We start from the raw sequence: 25,824 nt of genomic DNA on the forward strand, positions 1-25,824 counted from the left end.
GTAATTAAGTGTTTCTTTTATAGAAGTACTCCCTATGAAGGCTATTTCACAAAATATTACTTCCTCTCTAAGCATTTTTTATTACCTAGATGTACATTGCATTAAGGTGTTGATGTTAGTGACTTAAGGCTGTTACCCTTTACCAGGTTAGGGTGTAAACTGTTTTAGTTTCTCTGGTCCTTTCTGGCTAATGAGTATTTTGCTAGTGAGGTATTTTGCTCATCTGACTACTTTTCCTCACACCTTCTGCCATACCACCTATGCTGCTTTGTAGTGTCTGTTGTTATAAGCTTGTTTCACGGGCTGTATTTCACAGGTATATCTTGGGAGCAGCTCTGGTGAGGAGATGAGTCAAGTGTGATTTCAGAAACAAGAAGGCAAGGTTGGATCTTTGTGCTCTAAAGGAAGGAAGGCCTAGTGCTCGTCTATGTACCTGTTTGGTAGGTGCCAGAATTATGTAGAAGCCTTCAAGTACTGAAGCACTGCTGCTCAGGGCCCTTCCAGTGACAGCGGCTGGTGTGTAGGGGATGCTTTAAGAGTCTTGGTGCCTACTGGATACCTTGTTCTCTTTGTGTATCTCCGCATGCATTTCTGTGTGTCTGTAAATCACTGAGCGTGGGCCTCTGTTAGGTGCTATGCGCAAAATCTCGTTTATGTCTAAAAAGGGAAGCATACCTTAAAAGAGAGGCCAAAAATTTATTGTTAGAGTAATTGGAATCTTAACATCCTAATGATTATTAGTCCAGATCTAACTCTACAGAAAAAGAAAGAGCAATAACGCAGTCAAAGTAGTTAGGCTTACCATCTCACTGCTTCTCTGAGTCCTAAGGTCAGTGGTTTCATCCTGGTGGTGGTGAGTTGTCAGTATCAGGTGTCCTTCATGAGGAGCAATATGATTGTTTGTGTTGATGGTTTCATCTTCCTTCCTCTAGGATCCACTTGAGATCACTTTTGTATGCTCGCTAATATGCTTATGTGCTTTTGCTCTTCATTGTAAGCTCTGTGTTACATCCAAATATGTAAAAGGCACTATATATTAGATACTGTTTCTTTCTTGTTTGTTAGCCCTAAAAACAGTTTTGTCCAGGTCTGCGTTTCTCTTAGCCGACCGCTGGTGAGTTGTGGGGTGTCCAGTGCCGAGTCCTGTACAAGCCATCTCTGTTTATCCCATGCCTGCGCTCCTCTCCTCTGCATCCTATGTCTCCACTTCTCAAGGCCTCTGCTGCCATACCAGGCTTGTATTTCTCTACACTCCATCGTTGTTGTAGAGTTGTGAATATCTCATTCTATACAGAGTAACTGCTTGCTACTGCTATCTATGCGAAACTATGGTTGCAGCATGCCCGGGTAAACAAAAGTAGAACCAGTTAGGCATAGGCACCTGGTCAATTAAAGAAATTGCTGTCACAGCTAAATCAAGTAGAAGTTGCAGGCAGGTCAAGAAAAGTTCAGCCAAAGTAAGCCTGACAGGCTTTAGTCCTAAGGCCTTACAAATGTAGTGCAGAGCTTGTGGACTGTTACTAGCAGTGGCAATACCATGTCACAGGGCTACATGGTTGTATGGCAATGGGAGGGATGATATGTAAGAAGAATTCAAACGGATATGTGTTTGAGAAGTAGGACAGGACTGTTAGACTGGGTATATTTTATATCAGGGAGTTTGAGGGGATGGGAGTGGGGAGGGACCTGGAAGGCCAGTGACGTTTTGGAATAGGCTCTATCTGCAGAGGTACCCCCATCATCTGGTGGTGTTGGTTCTAGCTGACATTCCCGTGAATGTCAGGTTCTCTCAAGGGAGAGGCTGCATCACGTATTTGAATCCGTAGCTTGAAGTTGGACTTCAGCATCCCCCATCAGTCCCCCTTTGTTTTGAGTGAGAGAAGAATGGCACCATGGAATCAAAGCCTTCCAGTCAGTTTTGTCTCCCACATCTTCAATTCTGTGCTATGTAGTGTTATTTGTTTCCTCCTCCTTTTCCTCTTTTTCCTTCCCCAACAACTATGTTATAGGTTCAATCTCTTACATCCCTTTTGGCTGCCTCTCCCAAAGCATGCAGCAGCTCAAGGATGTAACTTGCAGTGCAGAGGAAGCAGGTGGGAAGATGCAGGTGGTACATCTGTGTTGTGAATATTGGTTTGAGAACTGATGCGACAGGAAGGAGATTTTCTGCTTATCTTCTGACATACTCAGACAAGTTATAGAAAGTACAAGTCATCTTTACTCTGCTTTTCTCCCCTCACCCCCATAGCTTTGACTTCTATTGTGTAGTTTCCCCTTCCTCTGTTTCTGCTGAGTACAGTAGAGGTCATACTGATGAGTATTGATATATGGCCAGGAAGGATGCTGGTAGATGAGGGTGAGAATGAATTCTGTCATGGGAAGAGTAAGTACACAGGGACAAGACCACGAGTGAGATGATAGCTATGGTGAGCAGGGAAAGACTGGGAATGCAGGACTGTAGCCTGTTATGAATACAGATTACTACCTGAACAAATATACCTACAAATCTGTTTCTACTATACCAGCATCTCTGTTATATTCCTCTGGAACTCTCTTATTGACTCCTGCCACTTGATTGCTGTGCATCTGTCCATGGAGAACGTGTTTATCTAGAATGGTCAGATATATGGTTGCTGTAGGAAAAACTTAGTGTGGTGTGTTAGAGAGGTGCTTTGTAAAGGTGGAGAGTGTCTTGGGTCATAAATAGCTCCTAAGCCATAGGGAAGTTGCTTTAATTATTTCTTCTTTGGGATTTTCATGGTTGTGTTGATCGCTCATTTTCAAATGAAACTTTATAGCAAACCTTTCAATAAAAATATGAGGTATCTGAATTTCCAGGCTTTCCTAATGGAAGAGTGGGTGTTCTGATGTGTAGTCTAGCTCCTCCTGGGAATGATGTGTTATGCTTTGGCTCTTGGATAGAGCTGTAATGGCAGAAGGTATGTCAAGGTTCTCCCTTGGTGTCTTTGTGAATTTAGTATGGGAATTTTTTTTATTAATGTGTGGGAAGAAAGGCTGTTGTAAACTACAGAACTGTGCTTTGAATTCAAGCCTCAAACTGCTGCGGTAGATTTCCAAGTAAGTGTGCTATGTGTTACAAATTATTTCCTGCTTGGAATATGGATCTTTCCCCTGATGGTGTTAGGTTTTCATGTGTTTTTCTCTTCTCCCAGCTTTAAGTCATCTTTTTCTTCTCTTAGTAGTTTTCCTTAGCTTCCAGTAGGCAGTCTTTAGGTGTGTTTATTCTTGTGCCCTTTAATATTTGTGAATTGTTGCCTAGGCATACCACTCTGATCATTCATGCGTATTCCTTTAGAAGTTACAGGTGCCAGCTATGATTCTACAGCCAAGAGTGAACACTGCTGCTAAAATAAGATTTACAGTGCTGTTGCTGTTGCTGATGCTATATATTGCTTTCTCTTCTGCAAGTTAAATTGTTGGCATTGTCTAGTAGTCATTCTATTTGGCTCTTTTTTATTAGTGTGTTAAGTAAAATCTTCTTAATGTTGTGTAGGCTGTGAAGGTGAAAAAGCCTACAAACACCTGTAGTTCAGAAACATTCTGTACGCCAGAAAATTTACAATGACTGTCTCTATCTGCTTCTCAAAAATATTTCCACAAGCAAAGCTTTCTGCAGCTCTGTCAAGGAGAACAGCTGATAAACGCTTGAAATCCTTGTTTTGCAAATCTCATCTGGAAGATGCCAGGATTTTGTACTGAAAGATGGAGTAAAATAATGCAAAATAATTTCTCCATTACAGAAATTTATTGGCCTGTTCATGCAAATGTATATTTCTGTTCCCCCAAAACCTATAGTTTTTAACACAGGCATTTTGTTTTTGTAAGAAAACTATTTTTATACATTTTGTTGGGTGTTTTTTTTTTTAAGCAAAGCATCATTGTGAAAAGACTGTAAGGATCGCCAAATATTTGCATTAATGGCAACATAAACCAAAAAGCACTACATACACTAAGTAGATTGTTAGAAGCAGCTTTTCTTATTGAAATCTTGATTCTCTTAATCTGTTACCTTCATGAAGGCATCTAAACCTTATGTGTAACTACTGTTTATGCCAAGTATGAAAATAGTACATTGCAAGTCAGCAGGAATTGCAGAAACTGTTTTTTCATTCTCTGAAGATCTCTGGAAAGCCTTGCTCAGAATAGAGAGGTTTATGGTAAGTTAAATATTTTGGTTGTTGTTGACACTCATAATATCAAGCCAGACAAGCTGACAGCTCTACATACTTTGCTGGTTTTAATTGCAGTAGTACTGTCCTGTTTTTCTGACTCTGGGCTCATGTGCATTACTGTACATTTGTTCTCTGCTGTTTATCACTTAAAAGCTGCCTAGGAGTTAAGGTTACAGTTCTGGACAAAACCTCTCCAGTTTACTAACTTTTAATGCTTGCATAATATTCCTTTTTCTCCTCCCTCTGACTCCCTCCACAAAAATAGTCCCCTAGCCTGGTAGAGGAAATAATTTTTCTGTACTCAAATTATGTGTGCACGTAATTAATTCAGTCATTAAGTTTGGCTTGTTAAAAAAGTACAGTGCAGTCTGGTGGGTGTTCTGGTCTGAAAGCAGTTGGTATCTTACAGAAGATGTGTGTTTTGATGATTCTGGTGTTTGCAGCACTGATGACTTATTCTTCCCATATGTCAGGTTTTTTTTCTTTTACAATAGTCTACTGGAGATTTTAAACATGAATCTGATATCTTAACTCCGAAATATATTTATTTAGATACATGCTGTTAGATGAAGTATGGGTTTTAATTATAGTTAATGTAGGTGGGCATCGTTTGCTTTTCAGGGTTATAGGCAATCTAAAGTGTATTTCATGAAGTGTTCTAAATGGTATTTTTGTGATGTATATTGATTTTATACAATGAGAGATACATAGGATATGGAAGTTGTGAAACACTGGACTTGGAGATAATTTTTGTCATCTCTGCACTGTTTCTAAACAAACACAACCCAAAAGAACTAGTTTGGGGAAGACCGAAGGCCAGTTCTTTACTTAGTGTTTCATGTTCCATGCTTTTAGTCATCTTGTTCTCTTGGGACATAAACACTTAAACTGAACCTTGAAGAAATGCTTTCTTCCAGAGCTCTGTGTTGCCAACTACTAGCCACAACAGAAGCTTTTTATCTTGAAGCTTTGCTAATCTTTGTTTAAAAGGGAATTTTTTTTTTTTTGAATCTGGGTTGTATAAAGGAGACTTTCTGTTTTTCTAGAATCTGTTGGGGTTAAAAGTTATGTTTTCTATGTCTTTTTCAGAAGGTTTTGCTTAGCTGATAGTTATTCTACTCTTCTTTTTCCCCAGCCAAACTTGAAAGAGAAGGCATGACTCTTTAATATTAAAAAATGATTCATTGCCTTGGGAGCCTGAATAAAAAGCAATTACCCTTTTAGTCAAATTTTACTTCCTTGCTGTCTCATGTAATTAGGTAGCTTCATCTGCTTCCTTCATCTTCCTAGGGAAAAACAGCTAAGGTGTAGTTTCACATCACACTTAATTCAGTTGAGCTGTCAGACATTTCACACCTTGTGGTCTTACTCTTGCTGTCCCCAGCTGCATGCTGTAACTGCTTCCATTGCATTTGATCCAATGCTTACATCCCTACAGTACAACTCAGGTGTGTGATTTGATCTGTGAGCCAAAAAAAGTGTTTTCTGCAAGGACTTGTGGCCACAGGATTGCCTGAGCTGATGAAAGGGGAAAGCATGGCTGGGAATTGGGAAGGAAGTCACTTCTCCCCTCCCCTGCCCCATAGTTTGAGGAAAAGGCAAGGCGAGCATGGCCTTTTTCTGGGGCTGTGACTTTTTTTTTTAGTGTTGTCAGCTGCCGTGGTGAGTTGCATAGCTGGTGCTCACGTGGACACTCCTTTACTTCTTGGGCTGAGGAAGGAGTACAGTTCATTCTTTCCTGAATTTCAAACTGTCTCAGGCATATGTAATTTAAATGTTTTCAGCAGGAAAAACAAGGTGACTTCTACTTCTAAAAGAGAAGTTTGTGGTGTTCACATTCTTTGATAGGTAAGAATGAGAAAAAGGCCACGGCTTTGTTTTCATATTTTGAATAGCCTTGCTGAGCCAGCAGATGCTTGCATTTTCAATTTCATAACCCACTTAAAGAACAAGTTGGTGGTGCATGGTTTTGAGCAATTAAATAATTACTTCCAAAGTGGTTTATGTTCTGTAGTATTTTAAACCAGTTGCTCTAAAAGAACTTTTTTTGGAAGAGAGAATGCCAATTTATCTTAATACCTACAAGTAAAACCAACTACAAATATGCCATTCAGTGTTGCTAACTCGCTCATTTTGGATAAGCTTGTACTTAGAAATGCATCCTTATTACCGGGCTTATGACCCACATACACAGAGGATGGGTAGGGTGCTCTACGGGAATAACGGTGAAGACCTGTCTAAAAGTATTAATTTTACTTTGTCTAAAACTAGTGCAAAACCAAACACATGGAAGCAGATGGTTCAGCTTGTTTTCAGTCTTTCTGAAGTTCAAGGGCTTTTTTTTTTTTTAAAGCAAAAGAAAATGACTTAATGACAGTGATGTTCCTTTGAAGGTGGTTAGAAGAGCTGGTGTCATGTAAATGATGAAATATATCCAAAGTTGCCTCAGCAAAAATGAGTCTTCTGATTATGCAGGAATGTGGGCAGTGAGTTCACAGTAGTGATGCAACTTTCTTGCTGTGTCGATTTACTGACTCTTCTGCCCTGTGCACATGAATGTGGTTTTTTTTTTTAGTCTGTTTTTAATTGTACAGTGTTTTCTGACTTTTGAACTTCATCTTTATGGAGACAGCTTAAAACCAATCCTAACTAAAATGTTTTTAGCCTAATTTGATTTAGCTTGTTATCTGTTAGCTGTAAGGTGAAGGCAAGCTTTAGTAAACATATTTGTGTCAGTCAGTGCAGTGGATCAAAAAGTACTTGTAATCTTTGAGTCTGCATGTACCTTTTAGTTTTAGTTTCAGCAGGACAGTGTTATCCTGTTGACTTTGTTTGCAAAGCTGGATGTTGGATTTCCAGTAGTTAAGGGCTTGTTCTCATTTTAAGCTGAATTCTTCCATTTTATTTCTGCAGTTTCATTTAACTAATTTCAATAGAGTCAAATTTATATAAATGAGGGTAGCTCAGCTCCTTTGTATACTGCTAGTTAATTCCGTTGCTCCACTCTTTCAGTTCATGTATGGATTGATAGTTTCCTTTGCTCTTTATCTTACTGCTGCCTAGTCAGGATGCTATCTCTGTCCCACGTAGATGCATGGTGCCTATTAATAATGAAGTTTTGCCCTGTGTTTGGGGGTATGTATTGTAGGCACTATAATAAGTGTACTCAAAGTCATAATTGTGTATGATTTTGGAAAAGAGTATGAGGAAAACATGCATGTTTGCTGGTGGTCTTGCTAATATATGCTTGTCTGTTATCAGAGAGTATCTGTGATATGCTGTTGGTGTCAGTTGGCTTGCAAGGCTATCCTTCACTAGAACCTGCACGGAAAACTGGAGGAGCTTGTTTGGCAAGGAAGGGCAGTTATGCATTTCACCTGCAGAAGTTCACTGAGCAAAGAAAAACGGTAAAAGTCTATTGACTCTTATTTCGATAGCTGTAGTCCTGTCTTCCCCACATTTGACCTTGTTTTCTGGGGCAATGCCCAGGATGTCTTTCAAGTTTCTATGCCTGGATTTGTCTGTTGCAGAAACAATATTGCATGCAGTATCTGTCCTTTGTATGGAAGCTTCACACTATGAAAATCCCTAGTGATGAATATATTAACTATGCCAGTACTTGGAGTCATTTTTTTAACCTTCCATGAAAGAGAGAAGTGATAGATAATTAAAAAGTACTTGTAACTGTTCTGAAATACTTTGTTAGGAAGCTCTGATGGTTTTAATCTTATTTCAGAGTTATAAGTTTAAATCTTGATTCAGAGCATGAGAGCTTCTGTTCTGGTGAGATGTGCGCTAATTAACCCCTGTAATATCCTAGACTGCAAAAGAAAAGGTAAAACTTCAAACTTCAAAAATACATCTCTCTAATTGTGTGCAAGTGTTAGAAACTATGAAACTTTACAATTAAGTGTTTGTAAACAAAACGGCAAAGCATGCCCTTAAAAGACTAAAGCAAACCCTAGTATGTGGAAACTAGGATTAACGTAAGCTTGAACATCTGTAAATCAAACCTTGTGTTAGGGTGAACTCTGGCCTCATGGTGGCTTCCACAGGGAATTTCTAGGTTCTGGCTGTTGCAGGCCATTGCATCAGAAAAAGAACTTGCTCCAAAACTGTGCTTGTTTCTCATGTTTAATGCCCCCCCCCCCCAAAATGCCCCACACTTTAAGGTATGTGCTATTCTAGTATTTTTTGTAATGTAATAGCTGAGGGGTTTGGTTTTTTTTGTGTTGTTTTTTTTTTTTTTTGCTGGGGTTCTAGTTTTAAATATTTTTCGCTGTACTAGCAAGATGATAAACACTACGATGTTTTTTCTATAGACTGTGCATCTATCAGTCACGAGGTCTTTCCACTTTTCTGACTCAATAGCTTGCAACTGTGTGGGATCTTATAAGTAGGAGAGCTACTGGCTGTCTTTTTACATCTGTCTGAGCAGTGGTAGGTGACAGCTTTTCGTTTATTTCCTAACTCTGCTTTAATCTTCACTCTGACAGTATTTCATACTTTCTCTAATAGGCAGGATTTGGGACTGTAGCTTTATTTGTTGCTGGTTTTGCTTAACATGTAACATAAGTAGCTTAGGTTGGATTTTGGAGTGTCACTTTCTGCTGCTGGCCTGGTTTGATGCTTTGATTGCATGAGAGGTGATGTTGAATTTCCTTTGTTGCCCATGCCTGTCTTAAAAATCTCCAAACACTTACTTGGGATGATCCGAGTATATTTGATCCTAGTTTGGTACAGAATGATGTGCTAGCACAGCATTTAACTAGTGACCCAGTGAATATTCAGGAATCTATTCGTAAGTGGCTTTCCCTGTGTAATGCAGGTTTTCAGTAGTCTATGCAGACAACTTGTACTGGAACCCTTTTGGGCAACAGGTGATTTCTTAATGTCATTTCTAGGGCAGTAAGGTCAATATTTTTCAGTATAGAGTATGTGAATGTTTCTATATGCTACTTTTAAAAAGCTTTGGAATATTTTGAAGTCTTATATTGCTCTAATCCTGCTTAAATGGCAAAAGGCAATGAAATTGCATGGGGGAAATGTATGACACTTTTTTTTTTTTTTGATCAGTGATGTGATTCTAAAGAAGAATAGTTTTGCTTGGTATCTGAAATGTGGTGATCTCTGCATACTTGTTATGGATTACTGCCATCTCCTTTAATTAGCCTGACTGCTGTGCCTTCTCCTACTGCATAGTTTTGCCCTATATTAGGCACAGATCTCCGTGGAAGAATGTCTGCAGCCATTTAATGTTTTGAAAATTGCTTGTTTAGGTTTGTGAGTGAAGTACACACACCTAACTCTTCCTGTAATTTACTGCATTGAAAGGCTGATTTAGCAATATCGGAACTCCTTTCATATCTGGCAGCAAAAATAGAGGCTGGAATCAAAAGTACGTGAATAAGAAAGGTGGCTCAGGCTTCACTTCTGAAAGAGAGACAAAAGAAAATCAGGGAAATAACCCCTTCTAAGTCGTGCAGTAGCACTTTGCTTTCAGTTTCACGCTTTCCAGCCTCTTGTGCTGGGGAAACATGGGGTTATCTCGGTGTGTGAACCGGATCAACAGCAAGCCTCCTTTGAGCCCAAAGCATGGTGAGCTTGAATGACCTAAGGTAGTGAGGCTGTGAAGTCTATATATAAAGTCTTCATGCAAAAGCAATTCGAGGTCAGATTTGAAGACTGTTTGAGCATACTGGTGCTTTCAGGTTCCTGGTATCAGGCACTCTTAAGGTAGGGCTTAGGACCCTTGCAAAGGCTGAGTGAAGGGGCAAGAGAGGATGGGTGGAGACCTTTTGGAGGAAGAGGTTCCTGGCAAGAGCGTTTGGGTTTCTGAAACATGTTTGGGGACTGCTTAAAAAAGTTTACAGGAAAAAGTTTCCTGGGTGTATCTTCCAATGCCAAGGCCAGGTTGGATGGGGCTTTGAGTAACCTGGACTAGTGGAAGGTGCCCCTGCCTCCTGTGGTGTGGGGGTTGGAACTAGATGATCTTTAAGGTCCCTTCCAACCCAGACCATTCTATGATTCTATGAAAGAAGCTCTCCTGTTATGTATCTAAATGCAGTGGGTTCCTTATGACCTAAGAATCTCCCAGGAAGAGAGGGAGAGCACCTTCTCAATCTTCTTTTCAACTTTCTTTTATTATGAAATCCTGCTGGAATATTATTAGAGTTTTAAAAGGTAATTCAAGGTCAGTATGGGAATAAACTCTTGGTAATGGAAGCCAAAATTTTAATTCCTTGGCTTTCCAATAGTATTCTTGCTTTACAGTTCTTAAGAAGAATTCTAACGGTATATATTGCTGTATATATAAATGCATGCAGCCTTAATTTTACTTTTTATTTCATCCAGGCTCAAATGTTTGAAGCCTGCTGTGTCACTTCTTAGTAAATGGAAATGTAGTGGAAAGTATAGTTTTCTTGGAAACCACTGACTAAGCAGTAGAAGCCAAGGTTGGAAAGGCTCTCGTACTATATTTATGCCACTATTGTGACAGTTGAACAGTCTTCATTATTATTCCTAAAGTGTTCTTGCTGGTGGGTGTTAAAGCTTAATGTCTGTGATTTAGTTTTTTCAGTGTTTGATTTGAGAGATTTTTTTTTTTTCCCCAGAGAAGTTTTCTTCTTCAAGGTTCAGTTGAAGTGAGTTGATTTAAAAACAAATAAACCCCCACCAGCTTAAAGCCTGTATCCTGGAAAACATAAGGTACCATAAGCATCCTCTTTGCTAGTAGCATAAAAAAACATGCGTTTCATGTTTGGACATAACTTTCTGCAAAGTTGCAATGTGAAAAGTCAGCCTTGAGAATATCCATGTAAGATATAAGCTGTTTAAAGGCTTGGCTCTGTAATATCTGTGCAACCACATCGTTAAGATCCTGTAATAGTGGGAGCACTACTGCCATGGAAGAAGTAGTGGTGGAGCTTGTATTTTGGTCTCTTCAAACTATTTCAAGCTTGGATTTGACTCAGTCTCCTCCATTAACTCCTAGAGTAGAAGGAGGTAAGCAAGTGTGCTTAATAAACTGATATGCTGCACTTAATGCAAAAAGAAACGTGAGGGCCTGTGTGTAGGCCTGGATGTAATAGAGTTAGCCTGATATTAGGGCTTTAACTCTGAGTGTAGAGATGATTGTTGACATTTTTGTTTCAGCTGTCTCTGCTACCCCCGGTGCACAGCCAGTTAAACTGCTTATAAAAACAGCTCTTAAATTGCTGAAACATCAAGTCAGCTGTTCTTAAGGTGGAAGTGGCCAAAAAGTTTATTCTTTCCTCTTGGGGGAGGTGGGGATTGGTTTAGAAATCTTGCATTAACTATTTGAGAATTACATTTCTTTGAGAAATCTATTGCTTATCATGTCAGCACGTAAGAAGTACTACTAGGTATATTCAAGGCGTGTTTTTTTTCTCTTGACTAAAAATAAGTATCTCTGGTAATAAAGATGTTGTACAGTGAAGTGCTTCATTGTGCTGCTTTTTATTTGGTTTGTTCAGTCTATACAGAAGAAAATTTAAGATCTTGAAAATACAAATAATCAATCTTGGCCTTGAAAAAAGGAAGTGCACTGTTGCTTACTTGTGCTATTGTCACATATAGATGGTGTTTGGTGACTTGCTTACGCCCAGTTTTGGTGTTAAAATGGGTTTGTCAATGTCAGCGTTCACTTACACTTGTAAAATGATTCTCTCAGCCCTCTCCTTTTGCAAAGGGAAATACAACTTAGACTTAAATATTCCTTTAAAGATGCTGAAATTTAGTAAGTACTTGATTTTCTTTACACACCTAGAAGTTGAATATTAATAAATTGGCAAGGCTGAAGCTCTGGTAGTTTAGAACTTGCTGATATCTTGGAGGTCCTGAATTTGGAAGAAATTTATTTCCCTCTTTTTCTGGATATAGATTCAGGTATTTGGTGGGTCAGTCTTTGCCTGACTGATTTGTCCTAAGTAGGTGGTAATAATTGAGTCAGTGAAATTGTTAAAGAACAGTTTTCTGCTCACGTATCTAAGAGGGAGTTAGATGAGATATTAATAGCATATTGATTAAATGGTTTTTGAAACTGCAAGCTGTGATAAAAGTAGCATCCTAATATTTGCTACTTTAATAGATCAGTTTTGGTTTGAGTACCAAAGTTCTATGCGTGAAACCGGGAATAGGTAAGTTTCTTACAATTGTATTGTGAGCGTGATTAGTTGGAAAAACCTCTGGACACTAGACATAGTCTTTTCGCAATTCTCATGGTACGAGTCAAGAAAAACGTGCATCTGAACTACAACTATTGATAAAGGAGAGGAAAAAAGCGACTTCTGCTTAGTTGCAGATGAGAAGTTATTTATAGCAAGAAAATGAAATGTTTTTGAAAGGGAAACTTGATATAGTGAGATCTAATGAGAAGGATGCATATTTCAGATGCTTAGTGAAACTTCTTTTGGCTTTCTTTAGGCCTGGGAGAGGTAATACTAAGGCAAGTGGTGGAGACGATTGCTTGCCAACTGCAGTGGTATTTTTTATGATCTGCTTTAGAGTCTGGCTCAGGGCTCCATGTGACTACTTTTCTTGAAAGATAAGAATAAAATTTTTCAGTCTGATGGCAAGGGATAGGCAAGTGTTATCATAAGTTGGAAGCTGTGAAGAACTTACACTTATTTGCTAAATAAAAATACAGTAGCTTTTTTTGTTTGCTGAAGAGTGTTTAAAGGAGCAGATAAGTGCTTCTTAATAGAATTTCCTGGTTACTAAATTGCAAGATTTCTTCCATTTGTGTTTCATATTTGGAATTTCATTGTGGGGACTGCTTTTCTATCAATGACACCTACTGTGATTTGAAGAGCTAAACAATTTATCTTTCGGAGGAACAAAGTGAAACAGTCTAGTTACATTATTCCAAGAAGTTTTATCAAATCTCACATCTAAACTTTTAAGTCAATGTTGCAAGAATTGAACATGTTTTACTGTTCCCCCTCCCTTCAAGCAGATGACATGTGTGAAGGTTTTTCCTTTTCGTCCTACTGGGTGGAATAAGGTAATAGTGGTTTGTTAAATGTGGGTTTTGCCCCGTGTTGCTTATGTTTTGTGATTGATTTTACATTTTGAAGCTTTCATTTGTTTTATGCAAATGGCTTCTACTTACATAAACTTAATGTTTGAATTCTTGATAACCCTGTTTTCCTTTTGCATTTTAGTGCAAAAGATGATATTGATATTGATGCCCTTGCTGCTGAGATAGAAGGTGCAGGAGCTGCAAAGGAGCAAGAGCCTCAGAAATCCAAAGGCAAAAAGAAAAAAGAGAAGAAGAAACAGGATTTTGAGTAAGTTTGGGGTTTTTTTCTATCTGTCTTATTTTATTCCATTATACAAAAACTCAGTTACTTAAGTACCATAACTTCTTTCTTATTTTAGTGAAGATGATATCCTGAAGGAGCTGGAAGAACTGTCAATAGAGGCGCAAGGAGGGAAAGTTGACAGGGAACCTTCTACAGGAAAGGTGAACACCAAGAGGGAAGTGGGCTATTTAATGGGAAATAGTTGGAGTATGAGACACCTCTGTCCCAGAAAAATTCTGGTGTTGCAGTGTAATTGGAGATCCTATGTGAAACTTGGCCGCTAGCATGTATTTTTAATTATACTTGATAATATTTTCATAGTAAAGTCAATTGTGAAAGACTTTACCAGAAGCCATGCCTTCATGCTGATAATTATTCAAAGCCAATCAGAATAAATTTTAGTTGTAGGCTGAGGTGTAGTATGCTCATCAGGAGTAGTTATCGCTTTCAAACTTTATCTTCAATAGGAGAAGTTTTTCTTGACATCTCTCAGTGCTACTACTTAGCTCATAACAGCAAGTAATTTTTCATGGCTGATTATTTAATTGTTCAATTACTAGGTTGAAAATGACAACGAAGAAAGCTTATCAAAACAAGATAAAAAAAGGAAAGGAAAGAGTAAAAAAGCCAGTCTGGAAAATGACTATGACAGTGAGGAAGTGGAAGATAAAGATAAAAAATCTAAAAAAACTCAGAAAGCAAAACAAGACATGCTTTCTGGCAGTGATGATGATGACGATCATGAGACACAGCTTAAGAAAAGCAAAGGGAAAACTCAGAAGTCAAATAAAAAGCATGATCTGTCAGAAGAAGATGAAACTAACATTAAGAAAAGCAAAGAGCGTGTGGGGGCGGTGTCTTCAGGTGAGAGCGGTGATGAATCAGACGAGTTCTCCCAATCTAGAAAAGGACAAAAGAAAAACCAAAAACCAAAGTCCACTCCTGCTGCTGAAAGTGGGGATGATGAAGAAGAACCTTCATTCAAGGTAAAAACAGTGGCTCAGAAGAAAGCAGAAAAAAAAGAACGTGAAAGGAAAAAACGTGAGGAAGAAAAAGCCAAACTGAGGAAGCAGAAAGAGAAGGAAGAATTAGAAGGTGGTAAAGAACCGGCAAAGCTGAAGGAAGCTCCAAAAAAAGCTGAAGAGAAGGCTTCTCCTGAAGTCATGGCAACCCCTGGCCCTGGAGAAAAAGGAGAGACTCCTGCAGGAACAGAGGGTTTGTAACATGGTTTCTAAACCTGCAATTTGAACACTATAGCTTTTATAAGAAGGCCAAAAGAGTTGGCAGGCAGTGAGGGTGATTTGTTGCTTTATTCTAAATTGGGAATACTAGACATTTGGTAGCCTTGTCTGCCTCTTTGTGTTGGCTCACATGTGGCTGTTTTTTCTGGCCTGTAGTTTGTTCAGGTGCATGGGAAAACAAAAGCCAGATGGCAAATTCTCATTACAATATATGCTTACGGTTCTGTTTTGCAAACATACTTTTTCACTTCCCAGTTATTCTGTTACTTTAAGACTTCAGGGCCTGGCTTTGTAACTTAAGAGGCAGTTTTATTTTTTTTCATTATGAAGTTCTTATGTAGTAGCCAGTCAAAATGTTCCTTGTTTGGTGTTGTTTATCGTATTTGGAACATTAATTGTATTTAGAGTATCTTTAAAATTTCTGGGATCTTTCAATATATGCCTCTTCTTTCTGTAGGTGATGACAATGAGGGGGACAAAAAGAAAAAAGACAAGAAAAAGAAGAAAGGTGAGAAAGAAGAAAAAGAGAAAGAGAAGAAAAAAGGTCCCAGTAAAGCCACGGTTAAAGCTATGCAAGAAGCCTTGGCTAAAATGAAAGAGGAGGAGGAAAGGGCAAAAAGAGAGGAGGAAGAACGCATAAGACGACTGGAGGAACTAGAAGCAAAGCGCAAAGAGGAGGTACTGTGTATCTTACTCTGAGGATAGAATAAGAGAGAAGGTAATCTTAACCTGTACCCTTGCTGGTGCAGTTGGTGGATTAGTCCTTAATATGTTTCTCATCAATAGAATATGCACTTGGCCAGCTTTTGTGTAAAGCATGCTTTAAAATTTCTGCGTGTTTTTTAACCTTTTTCTAGGAACGATTAGAGCAAGAGAGGAAAGAAAGAAAGAAACAGAAAGAAAAAGAGAGGAAAGAGCGTTTGAAGAAGGAGGGAAAACTTTTAACAAAAGCTCAGCGAGAAGCCAGAGCCAGAGCGGAGGCAACTCTTAAACTACTCCAAGCTCAGGGTAAGCAGTAAAGTTTAAAATAATAATAATAATAATAAATAAATAATAATAATAATAAAAAGTTTCATACCCGTTACTGCTGTGTGTTTGTGTTTTCTATCTGGAGCTAGGAGGGCAAATACTGAGTAATTCTACGTAAAGCTGCTCTGTTGTCAAGGAAGGCAGTGTGTGTGGCCCCCCTTTTTTTTTTAAGTAGGTTTAAATGTCTGTATATTTTCACTTACACTTTAAATATTCAACTTTTTAATACATTCCACTTGCGGTTTAAAGATGTTAGTTATGGAACTTAAGAAAAATCACTACTTTCCATTGCTTAGCCAGGAAAAGCAGATGGCCTGTGGTGCAGGTCTTGTAAGACCAGTGATCTGGATCCTCTTGGGTTAATTCATGTGCTCGCTTAAGCAAGTGCATTGTTTTGCCTCAAGTTAGCTAGTCCGTGGGAACAGTATATTATCCTCTTGCATTTGCTTCAGGAAAAGGGTATATAGGAGCTTTCCTGCTTTTCCGTCAAATATAATCTGTTTCCATTGCAATGAAGTAAATGTATCCAATGTATTGTAATGTAAGCCCATGTCCTAATTTGTTCCTGGTAACTTGTTCGTGTCTAAGGAAAGAAATGAATTCCTGAGTGCTGAGCATCCTTCTTTTTGTATTTGTAGAGAACACTATCTGACACTTTGCTGGTAGGTGGATGTGTGAGGGTAAGAATCTCTGTAGCTAGTAAAATGTTTGGAGCTCTTAAATATACACAAAGGCCATCTCTCTTCAGTCGTTTCTGTAGTTATTAGAATTCTTCTATTTGTGTGCTGCCACAACTGGATTTTTGTCAAATCTGCACTGTAAATCACACAGTACCTGAAGGAATTTTGAGTGTTTCAGAAGGTGCAGCAGTAGTTAAATTATTAATTTGTCTTTGCGCCAAACTTCTGCTTTTAATTGAATCGCTTCCAACGTTACAGTGCTGTCTTTCTGGTGAGGTGAAGATGAAGCTGATGAATTGAACGTGGCGTTATTTTAATACCTAAAAACATCTATGTTGTTAAAAAACAAAACAAAACAAAAACCCTAACACTGAGTAAAAGGGAAAATACTATCTACTGAACAACCTTAAGTTTTTAAGAAGAGCTGTGCCTCTTAACTGCTCCAGATTGTCTGAAACTAGGATGATTGGCAGACTGTTTTAAAGTTAGTTATAGCATAGCAGACTTTAAATTGACATATGCTTGTTAAACTTGAGGTATGTGTGTTCATGAAATCCTATATAAGTATGTGATAGCTTCAAACCTGGAGTCTTAGGATCAGATTGGTTTTTTTGGTTTTGTTTTTTTTTTCCTTCATCAGTAATCCAACTTCTTTTTGAGAGCATTCAGAGTATCTGAAGAACTATACTTTGCTCAAGTTTTGCAGCTTTTGAAAATCAGACTTTTTAAAAAGATAAAATATGCATTGAACCTACTTTCCACTCTCTTCCTTCCTCCACCTTGCAATTCTGAAAACATGTTGTCATTTAAACCAAAGCTTATGTTTAGTAATTAATCACCTGGATTTTCTTTCTAACAATTTCTTTTTCTGCAGGTGTTGAAGTGCCATCCAAAGACTCTGTGCCAAAGAAGAGGCCAATATATGAAGACAAAAAAAAAAAGAAGCAGCAGCAGCTGGAAAATAAAGAAGGTGTGGTTTGCATATAGGGATACTTAATGGATTAGTCACATTTCCGGAAGTGTTTGTGGAATAAATCAGCTAATCCTAAACTCATTGCACTTCAGGGTGCCTGTGCGGTTTTTTTGACACCCTTACCCTCACATGCAAGTGCTGATGTATTAGGATCCTAAAGTTGTTTTGAAGACTGCTCACTTAATCCTTTGTTTTACAATATACTTGACTGCTATTTTTTTCCTAACCTGGCTATTTTCTTTAGAATATCTAAATGTTGGAGATGTACAGAATGTAAAGGCCTTTTACGAATGTGACATTGAATGCTCTGTGTGCAGTTGTAGGTTAAATACAATGTAGTGTAAGTAGTAGTGACTTGTAATTAAGTCTAAGTTCATGTCCCAGGATGGAAGGGGATTGATCCTAGTTTTAGTACTTTTCTTTTAAGTTGGAGAAAATTTTTTTGTTTGTTTGTTTTCTTGTATATAAAAATAGTTTTCAGTTTCCAGGCCATGAGTAGTTCAGAGAGCTTGCATTTTTGGACTAGAATTTATTGCACTACTTAGACTGACATAGAGTGAATGTGTCAGAATTTTTTACTTTTGTGCTTCGTGGTTTTCCTGTGGGGATATTACTGTGGCTTTTCTCAAGACTATTCCTTAGTTTAAACAAAACAAAACCCCCTTGCATCAGTGTTTTTTGTTATTTAGCTGGTTTTTGTTTTGTGGTTTTGTTTTTTTTTTACATTCAACATGAGAGTTATGTGGCTACTTACCACTTAAGAAGAAGTGTGTGTAAAGAATTGAGAACAGTGCTTATCTCTGAATTGTATCAGTGATTTTTTTTTTTTTTTTTTAATATGGAACAGTAGAGCAAGAATGGGTAGTTCATTACTATTGCTTTATTTTTTCTTGTCTTTTAAAAAAGTGAGTTTTAATGTTCAAAAGCAATGGTAATCCTCTTGGCCAATAACTGACCTGTCACATAAATCTGTTTAACTGCTTAGAAAGCCAAATGTTTTTCAGATAAGCCACATGCTCTAACTTCTGTTTTAGCTCCGTAAGTAGGAGTTTAGTTAGTTTGGTATTAAATAAATTCAGATTTCGTTTACTTGTAACAGCACAACTTAAAAATAGAACTTAAATGTGAAGCTGTATGTCTAACTAAGTTGGTTTGCACTTTGGAAGAATGTAGCAACCAATTTGCTTTCTTGCAATTTCAGAAAGTGTGGAGGTAACTTCCCCAGCTGAAGATGCTGTAGAACTGGAAACACCAGTAAAAGAAGAGACTCCTCTTCCAGTAGAGCCAGGTTAGTAGTAACGCTAATAAACTTAAAACACATAATAAGGCTGTGTGGCAGTACTGCATGCTAGGTCTCCCCTTGCTGGATGGGGGCCGAGTGGCCATCCTTTCTTGAGATAGTTGCTATTTTTTTCTTTTCCTAAGGGAGGAACTGATGGAATTTTGTGGAATAAAAAGGCATGAAGCTTCAGAATGAGACTGTAAAGGTCCCTTATTCTGGGTGAACTCCAGTGTTCGATTGGCTTAGGCAACTATCTCAAATTAAGCACATTCAGTGCCTTATGATGAGCTCTTTTCATTTGCTTTCTAAAAGGCTGTTTTGTCAGTGGTTAGGTGGGGGTAGGGAGGAAATATGCTGCTTCTAGTATTGATACTGCAATATTCACAGTGATTGTATTCTTGATTCCAAATGTTTTGCTTTCACAAGTGCTGAATGCAGTGGATATGGGTTAGCTTGTGAAACCAAGTATCAGCATAGCAAGTGATTGTTGCCCTCATTTTTGCCTACACACAGTACTTGTTTTGGCATTGTACTGGACTTTGTCCTCAGCAAGGAGACTGTTTCAGTTTTTACCCTTATTCTTAAATCAGACAAATACTGACAAAATTTCCAGCTTTTTGAAAACAAAGTTGAATGTGTACTTTAATTCTAGCTTGACTTATCTCTTGAAGGAGCAATTCCATTGCCATAAAAAAGAAGAGCTCACTGGCAGAACATTAGTTCCCAGTTAATATTCTAGCAGTCTGGAACTTACACTTCATTTCAAAGAGCTGAAATTTCATGACACTCCATGTGCTGCAACATATATATTGTTTAATGCCTCTTTTGGAGAGGGTTAAAAGCTTGCATTTTTTCCATTTGTCTGTTAAGAGCTGCATATATCATATATCTGACTGAATTCCTGCTGGAATGAATGTATTTAATGCTTCTGGAATCCATGGTATAATTATGTTAAGGCACCTGGAGTCCTAAAATAGCACTTTTTATAAAGAATTTGTTATTTTCCCACTAATTAAATTTAATACTGTAGCCCAACTTGTTTTCTTGTTTCTCTCTCACTTTGTTACACGTGGCTAACTGGGCAGCTCCTTTCAAGGAATGTGGTGGTGGTAGAGATTTGTGTGGCATGCATTATGCACTTGCATGATATGCAGACAGGAACTAGATGAGTATTTTAGCTGTGTCTTCCAAAAATATGTTTTGCTAGGCAAAGATGCTAGCATTGTAAGATTTTTGTGGAGAGAACTGAAAATTATTTCTTAAGTATGCAACATTTTCTGTTTAGGGAACATGGAGATAATTTGGTAGAATTATGGTAGCAGCAAACTTGTAAGTTGCAGTTGTCAATATGTCAAAGGAAGGGGCATGTAAAAATGTTGTATGTTGCTGGGCTGTTTCCTTCTTTTCCTTTAATGGTGGATTTCTTAGTTTCAGAAGAAAAGGAGGAAGAAGAAGAAACGGAAGATGCGGGTTTGGATGACTGGGAAGCTATGGTTAGTGATGAAGATGGAGAGAAAGGTGGGCATGTAAATACCAAACGGGTGCTTTTTCTGATTAAGAGGTTTCTTCGGGCTGAGTGTTTTGTTTCTGTAGAAAACAATATTGTGTTTAGATTCTCTCCCTGCCCCATTAAATAAATTGGGAGGCAAGGGTGATGATAAATAGATACAAGATCCTCTTCTCAAAGGCAGAGCATTCAGAAACTGCACAAATACTGCCCTCCCGAGAAGACCCTTTGGAAATACTCAATGTGCAGTTATCACCTAAAATAAATGAGTTGGAATTTTTTGTTCATTTTCATGGGAAATGAAAATGATTTTTACTCATGGGAGTAAAAATCCTCTCCTCTTAATATGTGCTTAACCACCTCTGGAGGTTTAGGGAAACCTTTTACCTGGTACTGTATTTCTCTAGCAAGCATTTCAAAGCCATAACAGTTTTACTACACAAATTTGGCGACATCTAGGAGAGTACCTTTGAGACAAGTTCTCAAAGAAGTGGGGGAGTTCTCAAAGACAGTATGAAGGTTAGTATGCATGCATTATAGTAGGTTCTAGATACCTTCTCTCATCTGCTTCTTTGAGAGGCAGGTATGGAAGAAAGGGAAGAATCGCCAGAACATTCATACTCCTACGCATATATGCCAAAGCCCATATTCTGTCTGTGGTCCACAGTTTATGGGGAAGTTAGAGCTGCACCAGAATGCAGGGATAACTTCTCAGGTGTTTTCTTCCAGTGGTGGAGAAAGCTGTATTGCTGCGAACCTTCCTGAACAGGAGTTGATTACTGTTCGTAGCGCTTCCATGATGTGTCTTCATTGTTTCTTAAGATCAAAGACTATTCATCAAGTATTTTTTGACTTGCTCAGCCCTATACTTCCGGCACCTGTCCTTTCAAGTGTAATGCTTTATGTACATATGTGTACAGCAGTATGGATTTAATTTTGCAACAAGTGTGTGTTCCTGCGGTGCTGGACTGTTCTACGTGGAGTACTAAGGGCTGCTCACCTTCTTGAAAGTCTGTTTTAATCTGTCGCCACTGTCCTAGGGAGAATGTCACATCCCACTTCTTGCTGCTTGGATTTGAAGGATCTGCCAATGTGATCCAGAAAAAGAGCCTTCCTAGGAATTAGATTGAGTGTATTACTAAGCTGATGGACTTTCAGCGTAGCAAGAAAACATAACTAATATCTAAGAGCAGTGAGCCTCCTAGCAGCTCTGTAAGGAAGATAATGCATGGCTTTAAAGTGTTCATTAGCTTGTCTCTTATGACTTCACAAGTATGATAAACGGGAAGCTTTCAAACAAAGACATTACTTTTTGATGGTTCTTTTCATTTGTTTACTGAAGAATTCCTCTGAAAAAATATTAATCTTCTCTGAACAGTCTAGAAAAACCTTAAGATAAGACTTCTAAAGGTGTAGAAGAGACCATTTGTTCTGATTGTTACTTCTGCTTAAGTGTGCATTCCTGGTCAGTAATACACAGGATCCATATTGTGTTGAATTTGGAGTATTTTGGCTTTCTGTTTAAAGGTGTTAGTGCATTCATTCCTTTATGAAATGCACACAGCTTTAAAGAATGTCACTTTATATGAATATTTGCAAATGATGTCAAGCATAAGTGCGCTGATAATATCATTCCTCCCCCCACCCCAAACTCACTCTGCTTGCACAGATTCTAAACACAAGTCAGCAGCTCTGAACATGAAACGCTTTTTTATATTGAAAGTTGAAAAATGATCTTGACTAGCGGTTCTTGAATGGAACCTACTCTCAGTCCTCCGTCTTCTATAGTAGTCTTTGGTTTTTTGTTGCCCTCTCCCCCACAACTGTGAATTTAATAGAGAATTTTTACTTCAGATATTGGTTTTTTGACAGAGAGCAAACCTGTCCACATCGAAGTCAAAGAACAAAATGAAGTGGATGAGGAAGAGGAGGAGGAAGATGAGGAGGAGGAAGAGGAAGAAGAGAGTGAAGAATCTGAAGATAGTGAAGGGAGTGAAGATGAGGATGAAAAGACTTCAGATGAGAGAGAGGCAGACTCTCAAGCTATTGGAAAACAATCTATGGAAAAAAAGCCCAGCAAGGAAATTAGCTCTGATTCTGAGTACGACTCTGATGATGACCGCACTAAGGAAGAGCGTGCTTATGACAAAGCTAAACGGAGAATTGAGGTATTGAGATACAGCTTTATTTGAACAGTTGGACTCTTGTGTTGTATAAGAAACAACTTAATCTTCAGTTCATGTTTGTCAAAATGGTGGCTGTCTCATGACTAATATTTAGGCAGGTCCAGAAATTGGGTTAATTAAGAAAAAAGACCTGTTTTTGCCTGAAGCTGAAGTATTTGATTTTAGACAACTTGATCACAAAGAATGTGCACTTCAGTGTCGTTCCCCCTCCTGGAGAAAGAGGCTTTTATGCTTTACAGATAGATATTTCAGAGTTTTAAAAAATGTTCTAAACTGTTCAGTACTTTTATGGCTGCTAATGTCCTCTGTTTCCTTACCCACGATGCTTCTTCAGAATGCACCATCAACAAAGCTACATGTTAGTGGATATAATAACTTAGCCTACTAGACTGTAACCAAAAACAAACAAACAAGAACTTAACTGTTAATTGTAAATTTTTGATTTGCCAAAAGAGGGATGACAGACCTTGAATTGCCTTGAAAATTTAAGTCTCTCAGTTAACTCTGTTTTATGTATGTATGTAATCAAGTCAAGAGGTGAGCTGTGGTTTTTGGTTTAGACTTACCGATTTTATGTGTCTTTCACATAGAAGCGACGAGCTGAAAACAGCAAAAATATGAACACTGAAAAGCTCAGAGCACCAGTTATCTGTGTCCTGGGGCATGTAGACACAGGGAAGACCAAAATTTTAGATAAGGTAAGATGTGGAATGTGAAGGCACTGCTTGTGCATCTTGTTTATGCATGTGTTTTTTTTGGTTGAAAATAGAAAGAATTAAAGTGTACTCAAAGAGATGACTTTAGTCTCTTACATGTAAGTATTTCTGGTCTTTTTTTTTGTCTTTAGCTCCGCCATACTCATGTGCAGGACAGTGAAGCTGGTGGTATCACTCAGCAGATTGGTGCGACTAATGTTCCCCTTGAAGCTATTAATGAGCAAACTAAGATGGTGAAAAACGTAAGTTATAGCACTTCAAAGACTGTTTTTTAAAAAATATGAAATGTAAACTAGTTAAGGCCTTGTGAGATTTCCTGACATGGGCAGATGTACTTTTCCCCCCATCTCTAATATTGGGGTTGATTGTTTTTTAATTCCTACCCTCACCACCGCCTGCCCCTTCCCCGCCCCCCCCCTCCCCCCCCCCAAAGGGGAGGGTGTCTCATTTTTCATTTTAGTTGATACATTTGGTTTCAGTTAATGTATTGCCACTTCTTCAGAAAAATACACAAATACTGCTTACTCTGTTCTGGACAGTACACATATATACGTGAACTGCTTATTTGTCAATATTTTGATTGTAAATTGAGAATTTTGAAACTTATTGAGTACATTCTGTTAAAAACTTACCTTTTTACTGTGTGTGCTGAATTTGGGCCAATTCCTGGGTGAATTTTATTGTGTTATAGATATAGTAACAGTTCTGTATTGTTTTGGATATTATATCCTATTCCGTATTGCTTGTTTTGGATACTATATCTTATTTTGCTTGTGGCAGCAGCTGAAAAACCTTGGTAGTGATGGCTTTTTCCAAGATTTTACTCAATTTACTAAAAATGTAAAGTCAATGGAGAAGAGGAAATGTTCAAGGCAAGGATGATAAATCTCACTAGCCTGAACTATTTTTTCCTCTGTAGGCTGCCTTGTCTTACAAATTGTAGCTGAGCTTATGGCCACTTGATACCTAGGGGAATGTGCTGCATCTTTTTTTTTTTTTATATCAAAATGAGCTTTGACTGATTTGGTTTATGGAGGATGCTGGCCTTTTTTAAAATATGTATCTGGATTTTTGAAGTGAAGGCTGTCACTAATGCTGCCAGTTCTTAGGTGTTGTTTTCCCCCCCCTCCCCTTCTTGTGTTATCTTTAAGATGGCTAATATTTTGAAATGTTAGTTTGACAGAGAGAACATAAAAATTCCGGGCATGCTGATAATCGACACTCCAGGACATGAGTCTTTCAGGTAATGTTTTCTCACAATATAGTACTTCCCAGAAGTGATGGCTAAAGCGTCTGGATATATTTTTAACAAAGTGCTAAGTCTTTGCCTAATCCACTGTGTTTCTTCACACTTTAAAAAAAACCCGAACAACCTAACGTAGAGGAATAAGTGGATTTACTTAGTTTGCAGGTGCTTTTTATATCTGGTTAATTGCTGGCCTTTTATATCTGATTAATTTTCTGTCTTCATGCCAATTGAGCCATGAATATCTGAAAAAGCATGTAAATAACTTTTTTCTTAATAGTTAGTGTAAGAGGAAAGACGGAAGCAGGAATCTAGCTGGAGAAGAAAAGGTGAGGATTTCAGGTGACCTAAGAACTCTGCTATGAAAAATTAAAACTTCTGTCCTAGCCTCCAGTTCATAGTGTCCCAGTTAAGGTAACTGAGTTCATAAGAAGTAGTTACCAATTGCACAAGTCAGCTGAGTCTTAGCAGAGACCATATGCTGTCTAGGAACACCAGTGGCATGCAGGCAAGCCAACTTTTAAGTTTAAAACATGGTATGCATAACTACTCACTGAGATAGTGCTTGGGTGAAATCTCTGAACAGAAGGGTTAAGACTTTGATGTGACATTCTTAAAGATAAACCTCTGCAAGCATTGAAATGCCATGTCTTAGGGTACTTGGTAATGTTCTGATCAGTTCATTGGCATCATATCATTTACAGCTCTTCATCTTCTAGCCAGGTTTTGTTTGGCACCAAAGATGTTTTATAATCCTAGTGTTTATGTAGTACTGTATAATAAACAGTCTTGTTCAGATTTTGCACTCCTGTGTTTCACTGTAACCGTCTCAATTCTCACTCAGAAAAAATCAGAACACATCTTAACTTGTGAAAATATGTAATAATAGGAGAACTCTTGGCAGAATAATAGTTTCTTATTTTTGCTTACACATACTCTAATATATTCTGCTAATGGAATTTACACAGTGTGATTTGAATATTTTTTTTGATATAGTTTACATTTTTGAGGGAAAAGTAACGGCTTGATCAGCTTTAGCTTTTTGTTGGTCAATGTAAGTTTGACATTGTATTTGGTGTCTTTATTAAAGTTCTGTTGCTACGACTGATTTTTTTTTTTTTTCCTTTTTTAATGCCACAGCAATCTAAGAAATAGAGGAAGCTCACTTTGTGATATTGCTATACTTGTAGTTGACATCATGCATGGTTTGGAGCCACAGACAATTGAATCAATAAATCTGTTGAAATCAAAGAAATGCCCCTTTATAGTAGCTCTCAACAAGGTAAGTTAGCTTTTCACTCTAATAGTGTGTTTTTCTACTCTAATAGTGTATTTGGCATCTGACAATTTTCTGTTTTCTTCCATGAACTTGAATTGTTTGTGTAAAGTCTGAAGCAGTGGTTCTTAGATCCTCTGTTGCAGTTTTCATGTCCTTGATACCCCAG

At 38.0% G+C, this 25,824-nt stretch overlaps 1 protein-coding gene across 9 annotated transcripts in view; it reads left to right on the forward strand.

Annotated features, from left to right (window-relative positions):
• Window positions 1-25,824, forward strand: part of EIF5B (eukaryotic translation initiation factor 5B) — a 39,516-nt gene that overhangs the window by 3,041 nt on the left and 10,651 nt on the right. For 5 of the 9 annotated variants that reach the window (XR_012670717.1, XM_075135670.1, XM_075135638.1 and 2 more), the window contains exons 2-14: window positions 13,379-13,504; window positions 13,596-13,680; window positions 14,080-14,734; window positions 15,218-15,438; window positions 15,618-15,768; window positions 17,344-17,439; window positions 18,644-18,730; window positions 20,153-20,242; window positions 22,104-22,399; window positions 23,008-23,115; window positions 23,265-23,375; window positions 24,309-24,376; window positions 25,520-25,661. Coding sequence is in view for 8 of the 9 variants with exons in the window: in XM_075135638.1 (XP_074991739.1) it covers window positions 13,379-13,504; window positions 13,596-13,680; window positions 14,080-14,734; window positions 15,218-15,438; window positions 15,618-15,768; window positions 17,344-17,439; window positions 18,644-18,730; window positions 20,153-20,242; window positions 22,104-22,399; window positions 23,008-23,115; window positions 23,265-23,375; window positions 24,309-24,376; window positions 25,520-25,661 (2,236 nt within the window). In the remaining variant the exon portion in view is untranslated. Of the gene's footprint in view, window positions 1-316; window positions 383-4,114; window positions 4,179-13,170; window positions 13,219-13,378; window positions 13,505-13,595; window positions 13,681-14,079; window positions 14,735-15,217; window positions 15,439-15,617; window positions 15,769-17,343; window positions 17,440-18,643; window positions 18,731-20,152; window positions 20,243-22,103; window positions 22,400-23,007; window positions 23,116-23,264; window positions 23,376-24,308; window positions 24,377-25,519; window positions 25,662-25,824 lie in introns of those variants that run through there. The other 4 variants (XM_075135676.1, XM_075135686.1, XM_075135681.1 and 1 more) reach the window with 4 other exon arrangements.

Source organism: Calonectris borealis, chromosome 1, assembly GCF_964195595.1.
Source record: "Calonectris borealis chromosome 1, bCalBor7.hap1.2, whole genome shotgun sequence".
In the NCBI taxonomy this organism is placed as follows: domain Eukaryota; kingdom Metazoa; phylum Chordata; class Aves; order Procellariiformes; family Procellariidae; genus Calonectris; species Calonectris borealis.